The 25052-nt window shown below is 44.6% G+C and overlaps 1 protein-coding gene across 2 annotated transcripts in view; it reads left to right on the top strand.

Moving 5' to 3' along the window:
• Positions 1-25052, top strand: part of ARHGAP31 (Rho GTPase activating protein 31) — a 213634-nt gene that overhangs the window by 147096 nt on the left and 41486 nt on the right. For both annotated transcript variants that reach the window (XM_030203923.1, XM_030203922.1), the window contains one exon: positions 14044-14126. In XM_030203923.1, coding sequence (XP_030059783.1) covers positions 14044-14126 — 83 coding nt within the window. The remainder of the gene's footprint in view (positions 1-14043; positions 14127-25052) is intronic.

Raw genomic sequence — 25052 nt, 5'->3', positions numbered from 1 at the left:
CGACCGCACCTGGAGTATTGTGTTCAGTACTGGTCTCCGTATCTCAAAAAAGATATAGTAGAATTGGAAAAGGTACAGCGAAGGGCGACGAAAATGATAGTGGGGATGGGACGACTTTCCTATGAAGAGAGGCTGAGAAGGCTAGGGCTTTTCAGCTTGGAGAAGAGACGGCTGAGGGGAGATATGATAGAAGTGTATAAAATAATGAGTGGAATGGATCGGGTGGATGTGAAGCGACTGTTCACGCTATCCAAAAATACTAGGACTAGAGGGCATGAGTTGAAGCTACAGTGTGGTAAATTTAAAACGAATCGGAGAAAATTTTTCTTCACCCAACGTGTAATTAGACTCTGGAATTCGTTGCCGGAGAACGTGGTATGGGCGGTTAGCTTGACGGAGTTTAAAAAGGGGTTAGATAGATTCCTAAAGGACAAGTCCATAGACCGCTATTAAATGGACTTGGAAAAATTCCGCATTTTTAGGTATAACTTGTCTGGAATGTTTTTACGTTTGGGGAGCGTGCCAGGTGCCCTTGACCTGGATTGGCCACTGTCGGTGACAGGATGCTGGGCTAGATGGACCTTTGGTCTTTCCCAGTATGGCACTACTTATGTACTTATGTACTTATGTACAAAGTTCACAGTCTGAGAATACACAAGAAAAATATTTTTCCTTATATTAAAGTACACTGCACAATTATGTGTCATACCGGCACCAATCTTTTAGTTTTTATCCCCAACCCGCCTCTTTTTATTATCTTCCAGGCTTCTTGCAAGATCAAATTCAGACTACCTTCCCATCAATATTTGCAAGTCATCCACCCATCCTCCCCTCCCCCCCTCAAGCCCCTATCCCCAATATCCCCCCTGGGTTTGTGTTCTGATAACCCAGGTGGGTCCCTACTCCCCCCCTCTTGTCAACCCATTCCGTGAAGACAGATTATCACTTAACCAGTGGTCCCCATGCAAGTCTACAACATATTTAACAACAGGCTGCGTCCCCGTGGGCTTAACCCCTGTATATATGGATTCTAGATCAGTAAGAAGTGTTTTTTCTTTTTTAGATTCCCTTTCGCCTCCCTAGCTTCCCAGGTAGCTAGTTCATGTATTTGGTTTCGCCATTGCCAATACTCCGGTGGCTCTGGAGATATCCACCGCTGTAGCACACTCTTACGGGCCACCAAGCATACCTTGCGACACCACGTCCTAGCACTTTTAGTCTTGTTTTTAAATGCAGACTGCGTGTCTAGCACAAAGTGGTCCCAATTTCCACTCACTGGTGCCCCTATAATCTTGGACATAAATCCCTGAACCTGGTTCCAAAAAGTCCGTACCCCTGGGCAGTCCCAGAAGGCATGATATAAGGTGTGAGGTGTATGTTCGCATTTAACACATTTCGTTTCCTGTGTGGTACTAATATGGCCCCATTGTTGTCCCGACATATACGCCCGCATAATCACCCGATATCCACATTCTCTGAGTCTCTCATCTATAGTAATTGTTGGTAATGATTTCAAGGTGGCCTGTATGTCCCATCTATCTAGGGCCCTCCCCGACTCCCTTTCCCATTTATGTTTGATGCAGCTAAAATTTTTGGGGGGGTTACGTTTCACCAAGGCTTTGTACAGGGATGATACAGTTATTCCTACCAACTCCAAGGTTTGGAAAAAGGTCTCTATTTTATTATCTATTTTCTGTTGCAGACTAGGTTGATCCAAATGTAAGATATAATGTTTGACCTGAGCATAGGCGAATCGGCTTCCCCATGTACTCCCTAATTTCCCTTGCAACTCTTCATAGGTTTGGAGACCCCCATCTTGTCGAAGCAAGTGTTCCACCCTAATGATGCCACACTTCTCCCATCGCATGAATGTGGTATTACTCTGCCCAGGTTCGAAATTTGGGTTGCCTCTAAGGGCTAGTAACTCTGACACTGTCGGCTTCCCCCCCATGCTTTTAACCAGTACCTGCCACACTACGCGCATCGGCTGCAGCAGTGAACAGTGTTTGAATTGGACTGGGATTTGATTGTTCTCTATATGCAGCATAGTGAGGATGTCATAAGGGGCAAAATAAGCACGCTCCATCTCCAAAGGCGTGTATACACTAGTCTGGCCCACCCAATCTCCCACATGTCTCAGTAGGCAGACCTGGTTATATATGGCTATGTCCGGAAGTCCTAGTCCACCCTCTCCCCAGCTTCCCAACATCAGTTTAGACTGAATTTTAGGTTTCTTATTTGCCCAGCAGAATTTACTGAAGGTCCCTGTGATCTGTGCTAGGTCTTTCCGCAGCAGGCGGAGAGGGAGTGTCTGCAGCAGATACAGCCACCTAGGGAATATCACCATTTTAATTAAGTTCACTCTGCCTCTCAAGGATATGGGAAGGCTGTCCCAGTGTTTCAGCTGATTTTTTGTCCCTACTAGCAAAGCGTGGACATTCAAGGCATAGAGCTTCTCTAAGTCCATAGTCATCCGGATCCCCAAATACTTAAATGATCCCTCTGCCCAGCTTAGTGGAAATTCCCTGTCCCATATCTTTCGCACCTCTCCTGAGGAGGCCAGGGCCTCTGATTTGGTCAAGTTTAGGCGAAACCACGCATAATCCCCATACTCCTTTATGGTCTCCATGAGTACCCCCAGAGATGTTTGTGGCTTTGTGATCAGCAATAGGAGATCATCCGCAAAAGCTGCTATTTTGAATCCCAGCTGTCCCATCTGTACCCCTTGTATAGTTGGGCTAGTTATTATATCTCGGATCAGAGGGTCCAGGGACAACACGAACAGCAACGGGGACAACGGGCAGCCCTGTCATGTTCCCCTCTGTATCGGGAACTCCTCTGATTCCATCCCGTTAATCCGCACCTTCGCTTTTGGATTATAATAAAGGGCCTTAACTGCTGATATAAACCGTCCATCAAATCCATACTTCCTTAATGCTGTAAACAGGAATGCCCACCGTACCCTATCAAATGCTTTTTCCGCATCGAAGCTGATAAGTAGGGATGGTATGTTTCTGCGCTTCCTCATTTCCAGGGCTGCTATAATTTTCCTGAGATTTTTAGCTATAGTTCTGCCTTCCATGAAACCTGTTTGCGCCTCATGTATTAACTTGGGCAATACTTTCTTCATCCGATTGGCCATGACTTTTGCTAGTAATTTGACCTCTACATTTAATAACGATATTGGGCGGTATGACTCCGGTGACAGCGGGTCCCTCCCTGGCTTGGGCAACACCACAATCTTTGCCAAAGACAAATCCCCCGGAAGTCGCTCATTGTCCACGATTTTGTTGAAATATGTGGTTAATGTTGGTGCTACATTATCACCCAAGATTTTGTAGAATTCTATGCGTAGGCCATCAGGGCCTGGCGCTTTGAGTACCTTCCCCTGTGCTATAGCTAATCGTACTTCATCAATCTGGATTGGCTGATTCATCTTATCTTTGTCCTGGGAACCAAGAGATGGAAGATCTATATTATCTAGGTAAAGGGACTCTGACAATCCCTCGTCCCCTTCCCTCGCATACAAGGTACGGTAAAATTGAGCGAAGGCCTCACAGATCTTCCCTTCTTGTCGTTCCACCACCCCCTGGGCCCCCCGAATTTGTAACACTGGCTTTTTATTACCCCGCGGGTTAGCCAATCTAGCCAAAAGGCGGCCAGCTTTATTGCCAAACCTATGGAGCTGGTATTTATAATACAATTGGGATTTCGATGCTCTTTGGTGTAATAACATATTTAAGGCAGCCTGTAGCTCCAATAATCTACTGCGGTGGATTTCTGCATGTGTCTGGCCATATACCCTTCGGGCTTTGCACACCAATGCACTCAGCCTGAGGATCTCTCGGTTTCTAGCCTTCCGTACATGATGGTGATAGCTAATGATCTCTCCCCTAAGTACAGCCTTTGCTGCTTCCCAGAATAAAAGCGAGTCGCCTTCATGTTGTTTGTTTAAGGTCACGTAGTCTTCCCAGCGTTTTTTTAAGGTTCTCCTTGAAAATCTCATCTCCCGATAATTCTAATGGGAACTGCCATATATTACCCTTGGGTTTTCCAGGGTCTATGTCCCAGTCCATTAGTACTCACGCATGGTCTGAGATCGTATATGGGCCTATACTCACTTCCTGCACCATCCCAAAGAAAGCTTCTGAGGTAAGTATATAATCAATTCGGGCTTGTGATGTATGTGCCCGCGCATGGTGAGTATAGTCTCGTTCTCCCGGATGTAATACTCTCCATGTGTCCACTAAATCTAATATCCGTCCTAGCCGTTTCAGACCTTTGTTTGATGCTGCTATGTCACTCCTCTTCCCTTGTGAACTATCTAATGAGGGGTCCCATACTGTGTTAAAATCTCCTCTCATTATTATATGGGTCCCGGTGTAACTAAGCAGATGACCAATGATCTGGTTGTAAAATTGTTTATCATAGTGGTTGGGGGCATATACATTGCATATTAACACTTGTTGGCCAGAGACTTCCACCTCCACAAAAACGTATCTACCCCCTGTATCCACCACATACGGATGAACCTTCGCAGCCACTCCTTTGCGAATAAGCACTGCCACTCCCCCTTTTTTCCCCTGGGCTCCTGCTGAAATACACTCCTCCACCCACCATTTGTTCAATTTAGCGTGTTCCTCAGGTGTTAAGTGCGTTTCTTGTAATAGGGCAATATCTACTTTATGCCGTTGTAGCTGTTGTAAAATTTTTGTTCGCTTTATTGGCGAGTTGATCCCTCCCACATTCCATGTGACCAACCTAACCATAGTCTCTGGGCAATCTAGTACACAATTGCAGTTCTATAAAATTAGTTCTTCCCCCCAAGAAGGCACCCCAGCCTATGCCCTCCCAGGTCCTCCCACATCTTCCATCTGGACCTTTTTCTATAAGTCTCATCTCCCCTCGACAGATTGGTTGACTCCCCTCCCTCCCTTCTCCCCCCCATTCCCATCTATCTCCCCTTCCCAGTAACCCCATTCCAGCGCTCCCAAAATGGGAACTAGCCATGTTTAACACCTCCCGATCTCTCCTCCCCTTTTTAATTACCCCAAAGCAAAATCCAACCCTCCTCCCCCCTGATATTCTATGTTGCATAGTGTTCCTTTACATATCCAGTCATACTTTTATCTCATATGTGTACATCCCTTCATATAAAAAAAACATTGCATTAACACAACACTCCCTCTACCTCGCCACATGTAGTTAGGCTAATCTTTCATGCGGTAGTATCATTGTCTGTCCATTGAGTCCCATTGCGCTCAGTAACCATGGGATTTGTCGGGGCCTTGCATCTTAGGGTTCTCCAAGCAGCCATCTGCAGCGTGAGCCGGGAACACCTGCGTTCAGTCTCCCCTTCCACTTAGTCTGGCAGACCATTGTCTGGGTATGACTCAATATCTGGGACTTACATAGATAACATCTCTTGATATTCTGCTGTGCTTATACATCCCCATGTTGTCCATTGCTACGCAGAATTCTCAACTGCCTGGCCCCTCAGTCATCCCACCCACAAGCAGGTTAGGCCGCAAACCTGAACTGCCATAAATCTACATGTGGCATTATTTAATTGTAAAACAACATATTTGTTAACTTAACTCTCATAACTTGAAGCATCGTCAGTCCCGTGCCTCCTAGACCTCTACTGGTCCTGCGATATGGTAACGTGATTCAGTCTTTCCTTCTGCCGGGATCTTGATATCCCTGTCTGCTACTCGAGTTAGTGGTTGTGGAATATGGTTCTCTCTACCTGCTCAGGTCTCCGTTGCATTGCTTGGCCCCGCCGCGTCTTCTCTCTCCAGTTGCCGCAGGAATCCTTTCGCCTCCTCGGCCGATTCAAACACTTGTGTTGTTCCATCATGTGTGATTTTCAGTATAGCTGGATAGATTAATGCAAAGCGTACTTTCATGTTATATAGTTGTGAGCATATCGGAGTAAAAGTCCGTCTCTTCTCCACGACCCCTGCGGAGTAATCTTGGAAGCAGAGAATCCTCTTCTGCTCATATAACAAGGTGTTCTCTTTCCTAGATGCCTGTAGGATCTTCTGTTTGTGAGCAAAGTTCAGTATCTGCATAATTATCACTCTTGGTTTAGTAGCTGTATCTGGGCGGGTGCCAAGGCGGTGGGCTCTCTCGATCCGTAGCGGCCCCATCTCAGCCGGAAAGTTCACTCTCGCTGTCAGCCAGCGTTCTAGAATGGTGACCAGGTCTTTACCTCCCAGAGCTTCAGGAAACCCGACTAGCCTGAAGTTATTCCGTCTGGATCGATTTTCAAGATCCTCTATCTTCTGCTCCAGTGCTGCCAGACGTTTAGAGTGCTGTTTTTGTCCCTCCTCCACCTCCAACATTCGGCTCTCCACCTCGCCCGTGCGCGTCTGAAACGCCATGCATTCGTGAGCCAGGTCTTCCATTCGAGCGTGTAATTTTTCTAATTTGTTGTCGATCGGGGTAAGCCGTCTTTCCAACAAGTCCTCCAGGACCGTAGTCATTTCTGCCGTGATTTCGCTTACCCACGTGGAGGAGACCGTAGTACCTGCGGTTCCTGGTGAAGCCGCCATTTTGTAGTCCGCCGGCTTTTGTCTTAATCGTTCTTTTGCGGCCGATTTCATTGCCGTATGCGCCCGCCGTTCCCGCAATCAACTGGCAGTGCTTTAGCTAAGCTTCCGATGCTTTACAAAGTTGCGATTTTAAGGGTCTAATAAGTTGAATCTCGAAGGGAGAAGAATCGGGGCTGGAGAGCGGCTCACCTGCGACCGTTCACCAGCATAGCGTCACGTGACCCCCCGAGTCTTTCCTATTTTTTAATCATTTTTTTTTTCATTTTTATTTGACCAAGTGTTGGCATTGGATTGATCCTCCCTATCTTTTTCTATAGCATCATACAACAAACTCAAGGTTACTGTAGCTGGCTTCTCCAAAGGAGATATCTTAAAACCAGATTCCAGAAGATTTGGCTGTATAACAGATGTTAACCTCAGTGTACTCACATTTCCCACCAAGCGTCCTGCTGCTTCTGAAACTCTCCACTCCGGGGACGTGGAGTGGAGGAGTGGCCTAGTGGTTAGGGTGGTGGACTTTGGTTCTGGGGAACTGAGGAACTGAGTTTGATTCCTGGCACAGGCAGCTCCTTGTGACTCTGGGCAAGTCACTTAACCCTCCATGGCCTGCCACATTGAGCCTGCCATGAGTGGGAAAGCGCGGGGTACAAATGTAACAAAAAATAAAATAAAAAATAAAATGTTATGCCAGGCACCTGTAAATCCAGGTCAAAGTTCCTGTCTACATGAAATGTGACACAGTCTTGCGGCCACTATCCTGCTTATAATCGAACGAGAAAAACGCCCAAGTTCCGACCTAAATCGGGAGATGGGCGTTTTTCTCACAAAAACAAATAAAGCGGTATAATCGAAAGCCGAACTTTGGACGCTTTCAACTGCACTCCGTCGCGGATGCGGACAAAGTTGACGGGGGCGTGTCGGAGGCGTGGTGAAGGCGGAACTGGGGCGTGGTTATCACCCGAACAGAGATGGGCGCCTTTCGCCGATAATGGATACGTTTGTAGCTAGAATTTAGGGCACTTTTCCTGGACCCTGTTTTTTCACGAATAAGGCCCCAAAAAGTGCCCTAAATGACCAGATGACCCCCAGAGGGAGTCGGGGATGACCTCCCCTGACTCCCCCAGTGGTCACTAACCCCCTCCCACCACAAAAAAATGATGTTTCACAACTTTTTACTTTCACCCTCAAATGTCATACCCTCCTCCCAAGCAGCAGTATGCAGGTCCCTGGAGCAGTTGTTAGGGGGTGCAGTGGACGTCAGGCAGGTGGACCCAGGCCCATCCCCCCCCTACCTGTTACAATTGTGCTGCTTAATGCTTAGTCGTCCAACCCCCCCAAACTCACTGTACCCACATGTAGGTGCCCCCCTTCACCTCTTAGGGCTATAGTAATGGTGTAGACTTGTGGGCAGTAGGTTTTGAGGGGGATTTGGGGGGCTCAACACCCAAGGGAAGGGTGCTATGCACCTGGGAGCTCTTTTACCTTTTTTTTTGTTTTTGTAAAAGTGCCCCCTAGGGTGCCCGGTTGGTGTCCTGGCATGTGAGGGGGACCAGTGCACTATGAATCCTGGCCCCTCCCACGAACAAATGCCTTGGATTTATTCGTTTTTGAGCTGGGCGATTTCATTTTCCATTATCGCTGAAAAGCAAAAACGCCCAGCTCACACCTTGGCGAATAACACATGGGCGTCTATTTTTTTTGAAAATACGGTTCACTCCGCCCCTTCACGGACCCGTTCTTGGAGATAAACGCCCATGGAGATAGGCGTTTCTGGTCGATTATGCCCCTCTTTGTCTGCCGTTCAGATCATAGAGACACCATCACTGGAGGGGGAGGAGCTTGGCACAACACCGGGCTCAACAATATCTCAGCTATCTCAAGGAATGTGGCTTTCCCTTTGCACTTCTTCCCCATATCCAGAGGAGACCTCGGAGCTCCTCACATGCTGCTACTCTTAGGCTGCCATCTTGGCCACTCCCCCTGTTCTGGTTTGCCTTTTGGCATGACTTTTATATCCTGTTAAAAACCATTTTCCCGTTATCTCAGATATGAATTGCTCCACGTACACACATTACCCTTTAATTTGGACTATCTAACATACTAAGGACAACTTTCAGCAGGTTTCCTAACTGGAAAGCCAGGCACTTACTACAGAGTCATAGAAATCAAGCTTATTTTCAAACACAAGATATCCTTGTATATAGTGTTTGAATATTGACTTGTTATGCAAATTAAAAATAAGTGCACATTCTTACACCCAGTGAAAATGATGGTGCAGAGTGTGTGGGTTGACCATGGTCAATTTTTGAAATGAAAGGTACGCGTATGATTATCAGCCACACCTCGGGAATTCCTCTTTGTATTACAGCTAACATTTTATAACAGTATGAGCAAATTGTATGCATGCTGTCGACAGAACCTTAGAAAATGGTCCCCGCTAATGATATCATTATTAGACTTTTACTGTACACAATGTGCTATTACAAATTGCCAGAAGAATTTAGAACGGGTCAATTGGAACTTGCTCAGCTGCTCTCCAAAGGCATAGAGGTGGAGCTGGTAACCCTACACATGCAGAGTTTCCCTCATGCTCCCTATCCTACGCACTTCCCAGAGCCTTTGCCATTGTAGAAGGTGCCTGGTTGATTGCATTGTTGATTTCTAGCCATTTTATATTAACATGCTGACTTCACCAAGGACAAACACACAATAGGAGGCATATCTGCCACTTCCTGTGTAGGGCAGAAACTCATACAGCCTAACTGAGTGTTACTTATGCTCCCTCCAAGTGACTGTGTGAGAGAAGAATGCCATCATTAATGCAACAATAATAATGGTGATGTGATATAATCGCAATGCAGGAAAGGTTTGTTATTGAAGGGCATATTGCGGTCATCCTTTCTGTGCATCCTAATATAATTTAGAGGAGAAATGACCTTTACGTACAGCTTAAAGTGTGTTGATGTGGGTGGGCTTTGGAGTTCTAGCAGAGAGGGAGGAGATGGAGACCACCAGCCTTGCTGAGACCTTGAAACTCACAGCTCCCTCCTCCTTACCCTCTGTTCCCCACTGTACAGTGAGCTGTGTGTCCTCAGACTGATGTGGATAGAAATACAATAAGCACAATTAAACGATCTCAAATATAGGAATGGAAACAAAATGTGAAGCACTACTTTAGACTCATCTTACCTTCCTCAGATTTCTTGTTCTAGCCAAACCAACCCACTTGGCAGGTTGCATGTGGGATTTTGATCTCCAAGGATTGAGTTTCCCTCTACTTTGTTAAAAAGCTGTTCCTCATATAAAGATCATGACCCAGACTTCTAGTTGGATGCACACCTTCCTTCCATGCAGAATCTTAGAGATGAAAAGAAAATAAACTTATTTTAAACTTGGTGCTGACGTGACCTGGTAGGTATGCATCAGTTCTAATGGCTCACTTGAAAACATTATAACAGATTTGCCACCTATGCCTGCTTTGCTTTCCTTAACTCCTGTTCTATCGAATTTTTGGACATGTAGTTCTATATTTCAACAGCAAACATCTGAGGGCCCTTATTCAATGAAGATTTTTTCCATAGTGACAGAATGGAGAAAAGTCCTTTTTGAATAAGGCACTTATTGGTAGTTTTCTGAGTAAACCCGGCCTACATGTCAGTATTGGTTAAGATTTAGATTTTAACTCACACCTTTTCAGTAATAGCTCAAGGTTAGTTACATTCAGGTACACCAGGTCTTTCCATGTCCCAGAGGCTTTACAATCAAAGTTTTTACCAGAGGCAATAGAGGGTTAACCTTGTCCAAAAGCACAAGGAGCCACAGTGGGATTTGAACTGGCTGCTCTGGTTCTCCACCCACTGCTCTAATGGTTTAGGCTACTCCTCTGCTCCACTGATTTATCATCAGAACAAGTGAATCAGATTGTAGTTCTGCCAGCACTAGCCCTTGGCAGTGGGACTTGGCTGGAGGAAAGATAATCAAAGTATCCTACTCAATGCCATCTCAGAGCATCACTCCAGGAGAAGCTGTTTTAATCGATTACAAATTAGTATCTCTCGGGGTTAGAAGAACTGTGTACTCGCCATTTGACAGATGACAATGGATATGTATATGGAAGTATTCAGCTCTGCAACAGTGGCCCTCTAAGGATAAAGGATTGTTCATTGATGTCCATTAGCATTGCCTCATTAGGAATAAGAAACTAATCTTCTAAATGATCTGACTTAATGTACAGATAAATTTGTTTGTTATAGTACATGCATTCCCTGTTCTTCTAAGCTGAAAGGCTCACCACCTATTCTGCCTTTTTTTTTTTTTAAGGAAAAAGGTTTAATGCTTTTGTAATGATTGTAATGCCATCAACTTCCCAGTGTGCAAATATATCTCATGAATATTAATTAAGGATGCAGGGGTGTGGCCCTCCAGGATTGCAGACGGATACTTTTTTCTGTACAGGTTCTCAATCTCGGCCAGAAGGGACTATCTTCAGCTCATGTCTCACACCTCACAGTTGGATTTTGGCCTTATAAAATAGACTTTAGAGCTCTCTTTCAATTATTCTGCCTATACCCTTAGATATAAAATGAGCTGTCTAATATTTAAAATAATCCAGAGTCAGGCTCCTTTGCTTTTTCGTCTTATGTGAAACAATTACAATAAGGTAGAAGTCTGCTTCACTTCCCTGAAGTAAAAGGAATTAGAAATAAGAGAATATTGTCTCGAACTGTTATGGATTGCGCATCTCTGACCTGAAATGCTGTTCCAATTAAGGTCAGATCCCAGACTGACTACATGTGTTCCACAAGAAGTTAAAAAATTAGGGCTCCTTTTACGAAACCACGCTAGCGATTCCGGCGTGGCTAATGTGATGAAGCCCATTCAGTTCATATGGGCGTCGTCACATGTGCCGTGCTGGAATCGCTAGCATGGTGTTGTAAAAGGAGCTCTTGACTTTTAAAAAAAATATTTCTCTGTTTGAGTGAACTTTGGTCTGTTTATTTTATCATGACTGTGCATCCTAGAAATCTCTAGCTAATCTTATTGTAATCTGCATAAAACCATAATTGGTAATTTCTGGAATATAAGATTTATTTGTAAACCAACAGTTGATTTGTCATTATTAAAGAGACAGACAACCTCCCTCTTGCTACTTTTTCTTTCTCTGTGTCACCAAGGCAGTTTTCCAAGTAGTAAATGAGTGGAATATGAAAACACTGGTTTATATATCAGCAGCAGGCAGAGCTAGGTTTAAGATTCTGTCATCTATAGATTCTGTTGTCTTGGAGGTCGGACAGTCAAAGAGACCCCCTGGAAACTGGAAAGCAGGGATGGGGGATGTTGGACCAGAGAGCAATGGTGGTGCCACTTTGAAGTGACACAAGTGAACAGCTCTAGAATAAATGAGAGAAGGCTCAGGGTATTTGGCACCTTAAATATTTTGTGCCCTAGGCATTTGCCTATATTGATTGGGTGACATGGTGAAGCTGGAATTTAGAGCACTATAGAGATAGAAATACAATTAGAAATAATAAAAATAAGATTTACACTAATTATTTATAAAACATTGATTAAAGTTTTTTTTAAGACTGATGATGTGACAATAGTCAAGGTTCATTTGGTTTTCCTCCATCGTACTAGAACGTAATCCATTTTGATATCTTTCAGACTTTCTGGGATCACTTTATTGCATGTTTGAATAATTAAATCCAAATTCATTTTTGTCTAATTCCAATCTCATTAAGTGCTGGAACTTGTAGTTCAGTCTGGCAAAAAACATAACTGTGTCCTAAGCTGACCTGGAGCTCCCCATGTCATGTATGCCCCACCTACCCTGTTACCCGATCTACTGGTAATAATACAGCAAAGCGCAGCCCATAATAGCACCCCAGGAACAACAGAGGTATGAGCCACTGGCCTATTGGTGAATGCTGCTGGGGCTCCTGCCTTGCTCAGAGTACTTCAGTACTGCATCTTGACTTAGTTTGGTTTTAGACAGACCACAGTCATGCATCAGTCACCAACTTCCGAATTCTTGTTAACCTTCCATTGCAATACGTATAGAATGTCAAAATGACTCAGATTGGGGGTGGAAGTACAGAGAAGTAGCTCTGCAAACATGTCTTTCATTTGCATGCGTGTGTCACTCTGCCTTGTGACTAGGAAATCATGATTGCCCCGTTTTCAAGTCAGAAGAGGGAAATTGTTGGTTTCTGGTATTAGAGGTATCAAGAAATACTCAGTGTTTTCTGTTCAAACTTAGGAGATGCAGATTCAAATTCAGGAAATTTTATTGGCATGACAATTGGCACTCTGCGGCAGATTATTGTAATGCATTGTTGTGGGCTTTCCAGAGTCCACTTTCAGGCCTCTGCAGATGACTCAGAATAGCTGCATATATCGCCACTGGGACTAACCTGGTTATCTGTGATGGATCCTTTGGGCAAATTGCTTGTGCTTCTTTTGTTTAAAGTTCTGAACTGCAAAAGCCTATTGTGGTTGGCACATCCCTTACTGATACTAGATTCAGTGGGACTCTTATGGTCATAAGCAGAGATGTAACTGTGGGTGGGCCTGGAAGGGCCTAGGCCTGTCCAATTTTAGCTTAGCCTCAACAAGTAGCAGCACACTATTGGTGTACCTGGTGTGGATCCCGAAGCCCTGCCAGCTGAAGACATCTGCAGCCTGCCATAACTCCCATTAAACATCCACAGCAGTCTGCAGCAGCACTCCAACGCCAGCAACCTGCTCATGCTCAGTTTTCACACATGCTCAGATCATGCGGGAGAACTGAGCAAGTGCAGGATACTGGCATCGGTGGTTGGGAATGCTGCCACTGATTTTCGCAGTTCTCTGAGGGGAGTTCAGGTAGGCTTCGGATGTCTTCAGCTGGCGGGGCTTGGGGATCCACATCAGCTAAGGTATTTAATTTTTTATTTGAGTAAGGGGGGAGGGGGAGCAGGGTTGGAGAGGAAATACATCGTGTCCACCCATTCTACCTGTTAGCCCAAACAAAATTTGCCATCTAGGTACATCACTGGTCAAAAGGCCAAGAGTTGTTGTCCATTCTTTCCTTGCCAATGCCATGGACGTCACTGACATGAAATCACTTGTGTTAAAAACTTGGCTGTTTAAAAAGCATTACCCCGACTATCAGTGGACAATATTGTGTGGGCTTGGAATATAGATACTAAATCCTATTTAACTAGCTTGTACCCTGTGTTTAAATGTTGTTTATATTCCATGACGTCTCTGTTTTAATGTAAACCGCAGAGAATATTGAGATCCGTTGAAAAAGTTAAGACAGCCTTTAAACTGTCCTAACTTTATCAGGGCACCTATCTGGTTAGCGGACTAAAAATCATCTGGAACCAGGTAATTTCTGGCTGTGTTCGGACTCTGGCCCCCATTTCTAATTAGAAAGCTAGGGATCTATACATATGTTCTATTACATTTATAACCTGCTGCGTTCCCTTGTTTATCTCTACAGGAGGCAGTATCATGTGCTGCAGAAGGCGAACAGTTGTCTCAAATGCAAAATGTCATCCGGGAGTTACCCCCATCCCATTACAGGTAAAAGTAACTTTCTTTGTCCTTAGGTACCTTGCCCTGGCCTGGGGTTGAAAATCCCAACTCAGGCTCATGAGTACTGCAGTTTTCCCTCTTGGGTCTGGGAGGAACCAGGAAATCATGACTACATTGATACCTATCATAGAGGTCCTGTGAAATGGTTTCTAAGAAATGAGTTAAAAGTAGGATGGATGTTCAATGATGGGGTGAAGTGTAATGGCCAGCTCTACAAAATCTCATATAACAGAGCTCTAAGAGGGTTAAAGGACACTGATAACTTCTACTACTTACCTTAAGGGTAGTTCAGGAGAGTCTTAACCATTGGAACATCTTTAGATTTGTAAAAACATGTCCAAGGGGTTGATTTCAGAAGTGTATAGTATTATGTTTGAAATGTTTAGGTACATAAGTGATTGGGAGAAGACTTCAGGGAAAATTTGTCAAGAAAAATGCTGGAGCGGTATTATTGAGGGGTCTACCTAAGGATTGAATTCTGTGGCACTAAATGGAAATAGTTGCAAGATATTGCTAAGATGATACTTAATGTGGAGAAGCTTCTTAAGCTGTTTCTAGTGATCTTGGAGAATTGCTAAAGGGGATGAACTGAGAGTGGTTCACGCTTTCAAATCAGGGGCGTAGCTATGGGCGGGCCTGGATGGGCCCAGGCCCGCCCAGTTTTGTCTCAGGTCCATCCAGATTGAAGAGCCCCTCACCTCTTTCACCGTGTCTCCTCGCCCTCTCCCACCCCCGCTGTGGCGCCTGCATTTAATGCTATCGGCACTGCCTCCTCCTGTACCTCACAGTCATACATAGTAACATACATAGTAGATGACGGCAGAAAAAGACCTGCACGGTCCATCCAGTCTGCCCAACAAGACAAACTCATATGTGTGTACCTTACCTTGATTTGTACCTGCTTTATTCAGGGCACAGACCGTACAAGTCTGCCCAGCAGTACTTCCCACCTCCCAACCACCAGTCCCGCCTCCCATCACTGGCTCTGGACAGACCGTATAAGTCTGCCCTCCGCTATCCTCGCCTCCCAACCACCAACCCCTCTTTCACCCACCTGCTCCGCCACCCAATTTCGGCTAAGCTTCTGAGGATCCATTCCTTCTGCACAGGATTCCTTTATGCATATCCCACGCATGTTTGAATTCCGTTACCGTTTTCATCTCCACCACCTGCCACGGGAGGGCATTCCAAGCATCCACCACCCTCTCTGTGAAAAAATACTTCCTGACATCTTTCCTGAGTCTGCCCCCCTTCAACCTCATTTCATGTCCTCTCGTTCTACCACCTTCCCATCTCCGGAAAAGATTTGTTTGCGGATTAATACCTTTCAAATATTTGAACATCTGTATCATATCACCCCTGTTCCTCCTTTCCTCCAGGGTATACATGTTCAGGTCAGCAAGTCTCTCTTCATACGTCTTGGACCGCAAATCCCGTACCATTCTCGTAGCTTTTTTTTGCACCGTTTCCATTTTTTTAACATCCTTCGCAAGATACGGCCTCCAAAACTGAACACAATACTCCAGGTGGGTCCTCACCAATGACTTATACAGGGGCATCAACACTTTCTTTCTTCTGCTGGTCACACCTCTCTCTATACAGCCTAGCAAACTTCTCGTTACGGCCACCGCCTTGTCACACTGTTTTGTTGCCTTCAGATCCTCAGATACTATCACCCCAAGATCCCTCTCCCCCTCAGTACCTATCAGACTCTCCCCGCCTAACACATAAGTCTCTCTTGGGTTTCTACTCCCTAAGTGCATCACTTTGCATTTCTTCGCATTGAATTTTAATTGCCAAACCTTAGACCATTCTTCTAGCTTCCTCAGATCCTTTTTCATGCTTTCCACTCCCTCCCGGGTGTCCACTCTGTTGCAAATCTTAGTATCATCCGTAAGTAGGCAAACTTTACCTTCTAACCCTTCGGCAATGTCACTCACAAATATATTGAACAGAATCGGCCCCAGCACCGATCCCTGAGGCACTCCACTACTCACCTTTCCCTCCTCCGAGCGAACTCCATTTACCACTACCCTCTGTCGTCTGTCCGTCAACCAGTTCCTAATCCAGTTCACCACTTCGGGACCTATCTTCAGCCCATCGAGTTTATTTAAGAGCCTCCTTTGGGGAACCGTGTCAAAAGCTTTGCTAAAATCTAAGTAGATTACGTCTATAGCACGTCGATGATTCAATTCTCCAGTTACCCAATCAAAGAATTCAATGAGATTCGTTTGGCACGATTTCCCTCTGGTAAAACCGTGTTGTCTTGGATCTTGCAACTTATTGGCTTCCAGGAAATTCACTATCCTTTCCTTCAGCATCGCTTCCATTACTTTTCCAATAACCGAAGTGAGGCTTACTGGCCTGTAGTTTCCAGCTTCTTCCCTATCCCTCCCACCCCTGCGGCAGCACTTGTAATTTGCTATCAGCGCTGCCTGACAGCTGACAGACGCGGTGTGACGTCCTGTTCCAGTGCCTTCCCTCTGCTGTGCTGATTCAACTTCCTGTTGACACAGGGCGGAACGCACGTGGCAGAGGGAAGGGCCCAGAGCAGGTCGTCGGTGCTGCGTCTGTGAGTTGATGTCAGGCAGCACCGGTAGCAAATTGCAAGTGCTGCTACAGGGGTGGTAGACGGAGACTGTGAGGTGTAGGAAGAGACAGCGACAATAGCGTTGAATACGAGCGCTGTGGCGGGGGTGGGAAAGGGTGAGGAAGACAGTGGTCTCTGCTGGCCCTGCAAGGGGAGGGGGCTGAAGGGAAGGGAGAGGTTCTGGACGTGTGTGTATGGGGGGGGGGTGAGGAAAATGGGGTGCTGGCCCTGCGAGGGGAGTGGGCTGAAGGGAAGGGTGCTGGACGTGGGGGGGTGGTGGTGGTGAGGAAGACAATGGGGTGCTGGCCCTGCAAGGGGAGTGGGCTGAAGGGAAGGGAGAGGTGCTGGACTTTTTGGGGGGTAAGGAAGATATGGAAGTGCTGGCCCTTTGAGGGGAGGGGCCTGAAGGGAAGAGAAAGGTGCTACACTTGTGAGGGGCAGGGGGTTGGAGAGAATGGAAGGGAAAGAGGTACTGGACTTGCAGGGGGAAGTGCTGGATTTGCAGGGGGGGGGTTGGAGGGAAGGGGAGAGGAGCTGGATATGGGGGGCTGGATGAAAGGGAGAGAGGTGCTGAACATGTAGTGGGGGGCTGGATGAAAGGGAGAGAGGTGCTGGACATGTAGGGGGGGGGGCTGGAGGAGAGGTGCTGGATATGCAGGGGATGGCTGAAGGGAAAGGATAGAGATGTGGACCTGCAAGGAGGGCTGGAGCTGCTAGACCTATGGGAGGGGTTAGAGGGAAGGGAGAGAGATGCTGGACAAGGGGATAAAGGAAGAGGGAGTCAAATGCTGAACCCACAGTGGGAGAAAGAGCCAGATGTCCTCGACCTACGGGTTTAGAAGATCTGGACATACCAAAGCTCCTCAACCCAAGGATCCAGACAATTGAGACAGAGTTGCCCTGGGCCTTATATTGTTCCATAGGAATTTCCGCATACAGAATAAAATCCCATAATATCTCTATTCGTCAAAAACATAGGAAAAGTCTGTAGCATGTATAGCCACTTAGGAAATAACATCATTTTGTACAAGGCTATTCTTCCCTGGAAACTCAGTAGTAAGGGTGTCCATAAGGTCAAAACATCGGTAGGCATCTGCATTAAAGTAGTGACATTGGCTTTATATTCCTCACTGACATTAATGGTAAGGTATACACCCAAATATTTCAGTTTTGTGTCCACTTTTTGCAGGGGAAAAGTACCTAACCAATCTGAATAATCATAACCCCCCAGTGGCATAGCCTCTGACATCCAAATTTAGCACAAAGCCATCAATAGAAATCAAACAAAATAAAACATGGAAAAGAAAATAAGATGATACCTTTTTTATTGGACATAACTTAATACATTTCTTGATTAGCTTTCGAAGGTTGCCCTTCTTCCTCAGATCGGAAATAAGCAAATGTGCTAGCTGACAGTGTATATAAGTGAAAACATTCAAGCATTACTATGACAGTCTGACAGGGTGGGAGGATGGGGGTGGGTAGGAGGTATGCATGGGGACATCAAAGCATATCATTGATATTTTAACAGGATAGGTGTGGATAGGTGAGGGGAGGGTGATCAACAGAGAAATACAGCTTTATGGTTTATAAAGGGCTAGGAACCCCAGATCCTTGTTAAGTCCTTTCTGTTGGGTGTTAAAATATTCAATCATTCTGACTTCAAAGGTCTTACGTTCTTGTATGGTTTTAAAGTTACCTTTCAGGATTCTCACTGTGAAGTCACTGGTACAGTGTCCTGGTCCTGTAAAATGCTGACCAACAGGGGTGGGAGCCCTACTGGCACCAGTATTGTTCATGTGATGTCTATGTAAATTGAATCTTGTCTTAAGCATCTGGCCTGTTTCTCCAATATAGCATCCTTCGTTACGTTTTTTACACTGAATGATATATACCACATTGGAAGATGAGCAAGTGAAAGATTCCTTTATGTTGAATATCTTTCCTTTGTGGATGACTTTGGGGTCATGTATAGAAAATGTATAGAAAACATTTCACTGGACCCCACAGTCATCCATCCCTACACCCCTTCCCGTGCACTCCGCTCCATGGATAAATCCTTCTTATCTGTTCCCTTCTCCACTACTGCCAACTCCAGACTTCGCGCCTTCTGTCTCGCTGCACCCTACGCCTGGAATAAACTTCCTGAGTCCCTACGTCTTGCCCCATCCTTGGCCACCTTTAAATCTAGACTGAAAGCCCACCTCTTTAACATTGCTTTTGACTCGTAACCACTTGTAACACTCGCCTCCACCTACCCTCCTCTCTTCCTTCCTGTTCACATTAATTGATTTGATTTGCTTACTTTATTTATTTTTTGTCTATTAGATTGTAAGCTCTTTGAGCAGGGACTGTCTTTCTTCTATGTTTGTGCAGCGCTGCGTATGCCTTGTAGCGCTATAGAAATGTTAAATAGTAGTAGTAGTAGTAGTAGTAGTAGTAGTAGTGGTAGTGAAACACCCTTCACACATCCACTAGAACCAATACCTTATAGAACTGTTGCATCCTTCTTGTGGATCTGGAATCCCCTGAAAGGGAACCCATAGATCTACCCATCTGTGGATTCATACTGCATTAAAGTTTCCCAGAATCACCATAGGCCTATGCAGATAAGAGCTATACAGTCCAAGTAAGCGTTGAAAAAGTTGCATCAAAAACATTCGGGGCATACACATTAAGAAAAGTAATTTCCCTGGACCAATAAGTAAGAACCCACTTCATCCCTCTCAACAAGCAGCACTGAGTATGAGAGTTGTTTACTAATTAAAATAGCTACCCCAGCACTGTGAGTGGTTCCCACTGCATATAGTACCTCCCCCACTCAAGATTGTTTTAACTTTAGATGTTCTGAAACATTTAAATATGTCTCCTGGAGACAAGCTATATGTATTTTCCCTTTTTTTAACTTCTGCAAAATTTGTGATCTTTTAATCGGGGAATTAATACCGGCCACATTCCAGGAGCTAATCTTTAAGGTGGATGATCCCATGACTAAAAAAAAAATCTTGGTCCATAGGTTGTGTATACCATGGAAAAAAGGGGCCAGGCGCCCAGCCTTCACCCAGCCCCTCAGGGAAACTGCACCACATCCCACTACCTTGTTTCCAAAGGATTCTCCATTAGTTTTCTAACCACCAAAGTGAGTCTTACTGGCCTGTAGTTTCCCACTTCTTCCCTGTCTCCACTTTTGTGAAGTGGGACCACATCTACTCATCTTCAATCTCACGGAATATTTCCCATCTCCAAAGATCTATTAAATAAATCCTTAAGAGGTTCCACCAGGATTTCTCTTGAGTTCCTTCAGTATTCTTGGACGCATCCCATCTGGTTCCATGGCTTTGTCTACCTTCAGTTTTTCAAGTTTAGGAGAAGGATTACATTCCCTCTATTTAACAAATGCTTCGCTGGCTTTCAGTGTCTTACAGGGTTCAACTTAAGGTGCTGGTTTTGGCTTTTAAGTGTGTTCAAGTCAGTGGCATAGTCAGACGGCAAATTTGGGTGGGCTAACGGGTAGAATGGGTGGGCACAGCGTGTTTCCTGTCTGCCCCTGTTGCTTAATCAACTTAAAAATTAAATACCTTAGTTGGCAGGGATCCCCAAGCTCTTGCCAGCTGAGGAGATCTGCAGCCCATCATAATCCCCTCTGACAATTGCAGCTGTTCCCAGTTGCTGACACACCCTGAACTCATGCATGATCTGAGCATGCGCGCTAGTGTCTGCAGCTCAGGAGTGCTGCTGCTGACTGATGAGGTGATCTGAGGGGAGTAAATGTTTTCAACTGGTGGGGCTTGTGGATCTCTGCCAGCTTGGTGAGCAACTGCAGGGTAGGCTAGAGCCAAAAGTGAATGGGCCTAGGATTTCCCAGCCCCCCCCCCCCCCCCCCCCCCGGTGGCTATTCCCCTGATTTGAAGAAAAGTTGCAGCTTTAACAACCTGCCCACATAAGAACATAAGAGTAGCCATACTGGGTCAGACCAATGGTCCATCTAGCTCAGTATCCTGTTTTCCAAACAATGGCCAAGCCAGGTCACAAGTACCTGGCAGAAACCCAAATCATAGCAACACTCCATACTACAAATCACAGAGCAAGCAGTTGCTTTCCATGTCTGTCTCAATAGCAGACTATAGACTTTTTCTCCAGGAGTTTGTCCAGACCTTTTTTAAACCCAGATACGCTAACTGCCATTACCACCTCCTCTGGCAAGGAGTTCCAGAGCTTAACTATTTGTTGAGTGAAAAAATATTTCCTCCTATGTGGTTTAAAAATATTTCCATGTAACTTTCTCGAGTGTTCCCTAGTCTTTGTATTTTTGGAACGAGTAAAAAATTGATTTACTTCTACTCATTCTATACCACTCAGGATTTTGTAGACCTCAATCTTATCTCCCCTCATCCGTCTCTTTTCCAAGCTGATGAGCCCTAACTTCTTTAGCCTTTCCTCATACGAGAGGAGTTCCATCCCCTTTATCATTTTAGTCGCTCTTCTTTGAACCTTTTCTAATTCCGGTATATCTTTTTTGAGATACAGCGACCAGAACTGAATGCAATACTCAAGGTGCAGATGCACCATGGAGCAATACAAAGGCATTATATTATTTTCAGTCTCGTTCACCATCCCTTTCCTAATAATTCCTAGCATCCTGTTTGCTTTTTCTGGCTACTGCTGCACACTGAGCAGAAGATTTCAGCGTATTATGTACAATGACACCCAGATCTTTTTCTTGAGCGCTGACCCCCAAGGTGGACCCTAGCATCAGGTAACTGTGATTCGGATTTCATCTTTCTAATGTGCATCACCTTGCATTTGTCCACATTAAATTTCATCTGCCATTTCGATGCCCAGTCTTCCAATTTCCTAAGGTCTTCCTGCAGTATTTCACAGTCCACACGTGTTTTAACAACCTTGAATAGTTTTGTATCATCTGCAAATTTGATCACCTCAATTGTCGTTCCGATTTCCGTATCATTTATAAATATGTTAAATAGTACCGGTCCAATAGCCAATTCCTAATCCACACCAGAACCTTGCCTCCTATCCCATGACTCTTTAATTTTCTCAGGAGTCTCTCATGAGGAACTTTATCAAAAAGATACACTACATCAACAGACTCACCTTTATCCAGCAGTTTGAAGTCTTCACAGAATGTGATGTTAGAGGTCCCTCGTGTTTCTTAGGCTAGACTGGCAAGCACAGGGAACAGATATTTTTCAGTTGCAGCCTCTTGATGTTAGAATGGCTGGTTAGGGATTTACACCTTTGCCCAGACTTTGTGTCTTTTAAGAAGTTTTAAAGACATAATTCTTTTTGGCAGACACTCCTGGATGCTATTGGCCGTGGTTCAACCTGCAGTTTATGATGATGTTTTTATTGTACTGTACCTGCTTTTAATTTGTTTTAATTTGCTGCCATGTATTGTGATTTTGGATTTTAATTAAGTTGTATATCACCCCGAGCAATAATTTTGTTGAACTTGTTTTGTGCTGGGCAGACTTCTACGGTCTATGCCCTGAAAATGGCAAGGATAAATCAAGCAAGATATACATATGAAGTATCACATTCCATATGTAATGAGTTTATCTTGTTGGGCAGACTGGATGGACCGTACAGGTCTTTATCTGCAATTGTCTACTATGAGGCATATTTTCAAAGCACTTTGGGAGGCTAAGTTCCATAGGTTTCTATGGAACTTTGGGAGGCTAAGTGCTTTGAAAATAAGCCTCAATGTTACTATGTTTTTGGCTTTTTAACAAGCAATTAATGGCACTAATTAGATTTAATTGACATTTACGTGTGTAAATTTAGGTGTGGGATCCATGCCTAAAATTTACGCACGATCTGAAGAAGGGGTTGCAGAAATGGGATGGCCATTGGTGTAATGGGGGCATTCCTAAAATTATTGTGCATTGTTATAGAATAATGGGGATACATTTGCACCATGTTTAAGTTAGGTGCAATTCTCAGACATAAGCGCTATTCCATAAACCGTGCCTAACTTTAAGCGTGGCTTATAGAATAGTGCTTTTTTTTAGTGCTGATTTTTTTGGGTGCCATATATAGAATCTAGTCCTATAGGGGTAATTCTATAACTGCCTTGAGGGTGTCTGGTTGGAGTCCTTTTTTTTTAATTTATGATTTATTTATAACATATCCTAATAAAGAACATTTAAACAAATGAAAGACCTTGCAAGTTCACTGAATATTTGTTTAAATATGGGGAAAAGAACCTTAGAAAATGCCCGGTGATATATCTTCCATCATTTCGTGGTGGCTTGTTTAATTACTCTCAGGCGGACATTCAATCATCGGTTCTTGTGTTCTTTCATTAAATATAACTTCTTTTTTTGTGAATTCTTTATGATTTTTTTATAGAATTGTAACACAGTCCACTTAGGAGGATAAACTCTATTTGTTCACTTATCTATTGGCGGAGATCCTAACAGGCACCCGCTTCGCAGAACCTACTTCCTCAGAGGATCTTCAGCATGAATGTCAATCTGGAACAAAAAATAGATATTAATCAACCTCCACAAACTATTGTGAAATTGCCTACATTTAAACCTCAGCGTTTTATTTACTAAGAAGCTGCTGCGTTTTCTGAGGTTCTTTTTCCCCATATTTAAACTAATATTCAGTGCACTTGCAAGGTCTTTCATTTGTTTAAGTGTACACTATTACATATTTAAGGACTTATTCATTTTGCCCTAGATACGTGTTCTAATAAAGAACATGACAGAAAATGGCAAAAGAAGAAAAAGAGCAAATAAAAGAAACATGATAATCAGTCATCAAATTCACATCATGGGAGTCTTCCAGAAAACCTAAATATCTCATTAAACATAGGCATAACTGTGAACTGCAAGCTTAAATACAGATTGGAACCCATTTACAAACTGCAAGCCAACCCACATTTATATCAAATAGGTGAAGAAACAGATGTATCTAAAACAAAAGATTCTAATTGAGAAGGATCCGAAAAAACATATGAATCAGACTCATAATTGATGAAGCATTTGCAAGGAAATTTGAGAAAGAAGAATGCAGCCGAAGCCTTAGTACAGAAATGCCCTCCTCCTCTTCTGTGTGGATTTAGCCATATCCAGGGCCGCCGAGAGCCTGAGCCTGGCCCGGGGCAGGGCCGCTGCCACCGGGCCTGGGGCAGAACCGCTGCTGTCCCCCCAGGATCGTTCCTAGTGCCCCTCCCCCATCGCAACTCTAAAAACTTGGCTGCCGGGGATCCCCAGGCCCCACCAGCAAAAGAAGTCTTCCTCCAGTGCTGTTCTTCACTCTGTCACATTGCCTGCCCTGCCCCTGTGTCTGCTTTTTCTCTCATGTCGTGCATGCTCGTTTTCAAAAATGAGCATGCGTGACGTGAGGGGAAAAGCAGCAGGCAATGCGGCAGAGTGAAGAACAGTGCTGTAAGAAGACTTCTTCTGCTGGCAGGGCCTAGGGACCCCCACCAGCCAAACCAGAGGCCCCTATCCAAAGCCCTGTGTCTGTTCCTCCCCAGCCTCCAAGGTGGGCTCGGTGCCAGAGTTTTCTCTCTTCTGCTCCTGAAAGGGAGGAAAAATCACCCAGATCCCGTCAGGAGCAGGAGAGAGACGCTGGCACCAGGTCCCCCTTGAAGGCCAGGTCTGGGGGAATTTTGCCCTCCCTGTCCCCCCCCCCCCCTTTCGGCGGCCCTGGCCACATCAGGAAACATTATTATTGCTTGACCACAGAGTATCTAATTTTCTTAGGGAAATAGGCTTTTTAGACATTTTCTGAACCTCTGTTGGAAACGTAACTGGAGCCTATTTTCTGAATGTACGTATCTAGTTTCCTGTGGTGTAACAACAAAAAAGTGTGCTTTTAAGGTAGACGTGGGCATTTGTGGCAGCTATAGAGCTGGCATTGTGTTCCTGAGTTCCAGTGATAAATACGAGTCCCACCCAGACTCTGTCCATGTATACACCTACCTGTAAAATAAGGGCATATTTTCAGGATAGCACTAAGGTGGAATTTTGACATTTATGCATCTCCGTGAACACATATATGCATATATGCTATTATTTCTAATGATTTACATGTGTAATTAGCATGCAACTCTTATCCCATACTTTATAGAAGTGCCTTGCATTTGCCTACCTTTACTTGCATACCAGCAGGCAGGTTCACGAAAGCCCGTTTTCATGGGTAAAGCACTATTTTACCTGCAAAATTCACTTTGAAAATTAGCCTCTGACCTCCGGATTCTATATAGTTTTAATTGGCACTAATTGGTGCCAGTTTGAGTTTTGGCAAACATCTTGCTACTCACTATTCTATAACAATGTGCACCCAGGTTT

This window comes from Microcaecilia unicolor, chromosome 5, assembly GCF_901765095.1.
Source record: "Microcaecilia unicolor chromosome 5, aMicUni1.1, whole genome shotgun sequence".
In the NCBI taxonomy this organism is placed as follows: Eukaryota; Metazoa; Chordata; class Amphibia; order Gymnophiona; family Siphonopidae; genus Microcaecilia; species Microcaecilia unicolor.
This window is presented reverse-complemented; position numbering and strand designations above follow the sequence as displayed.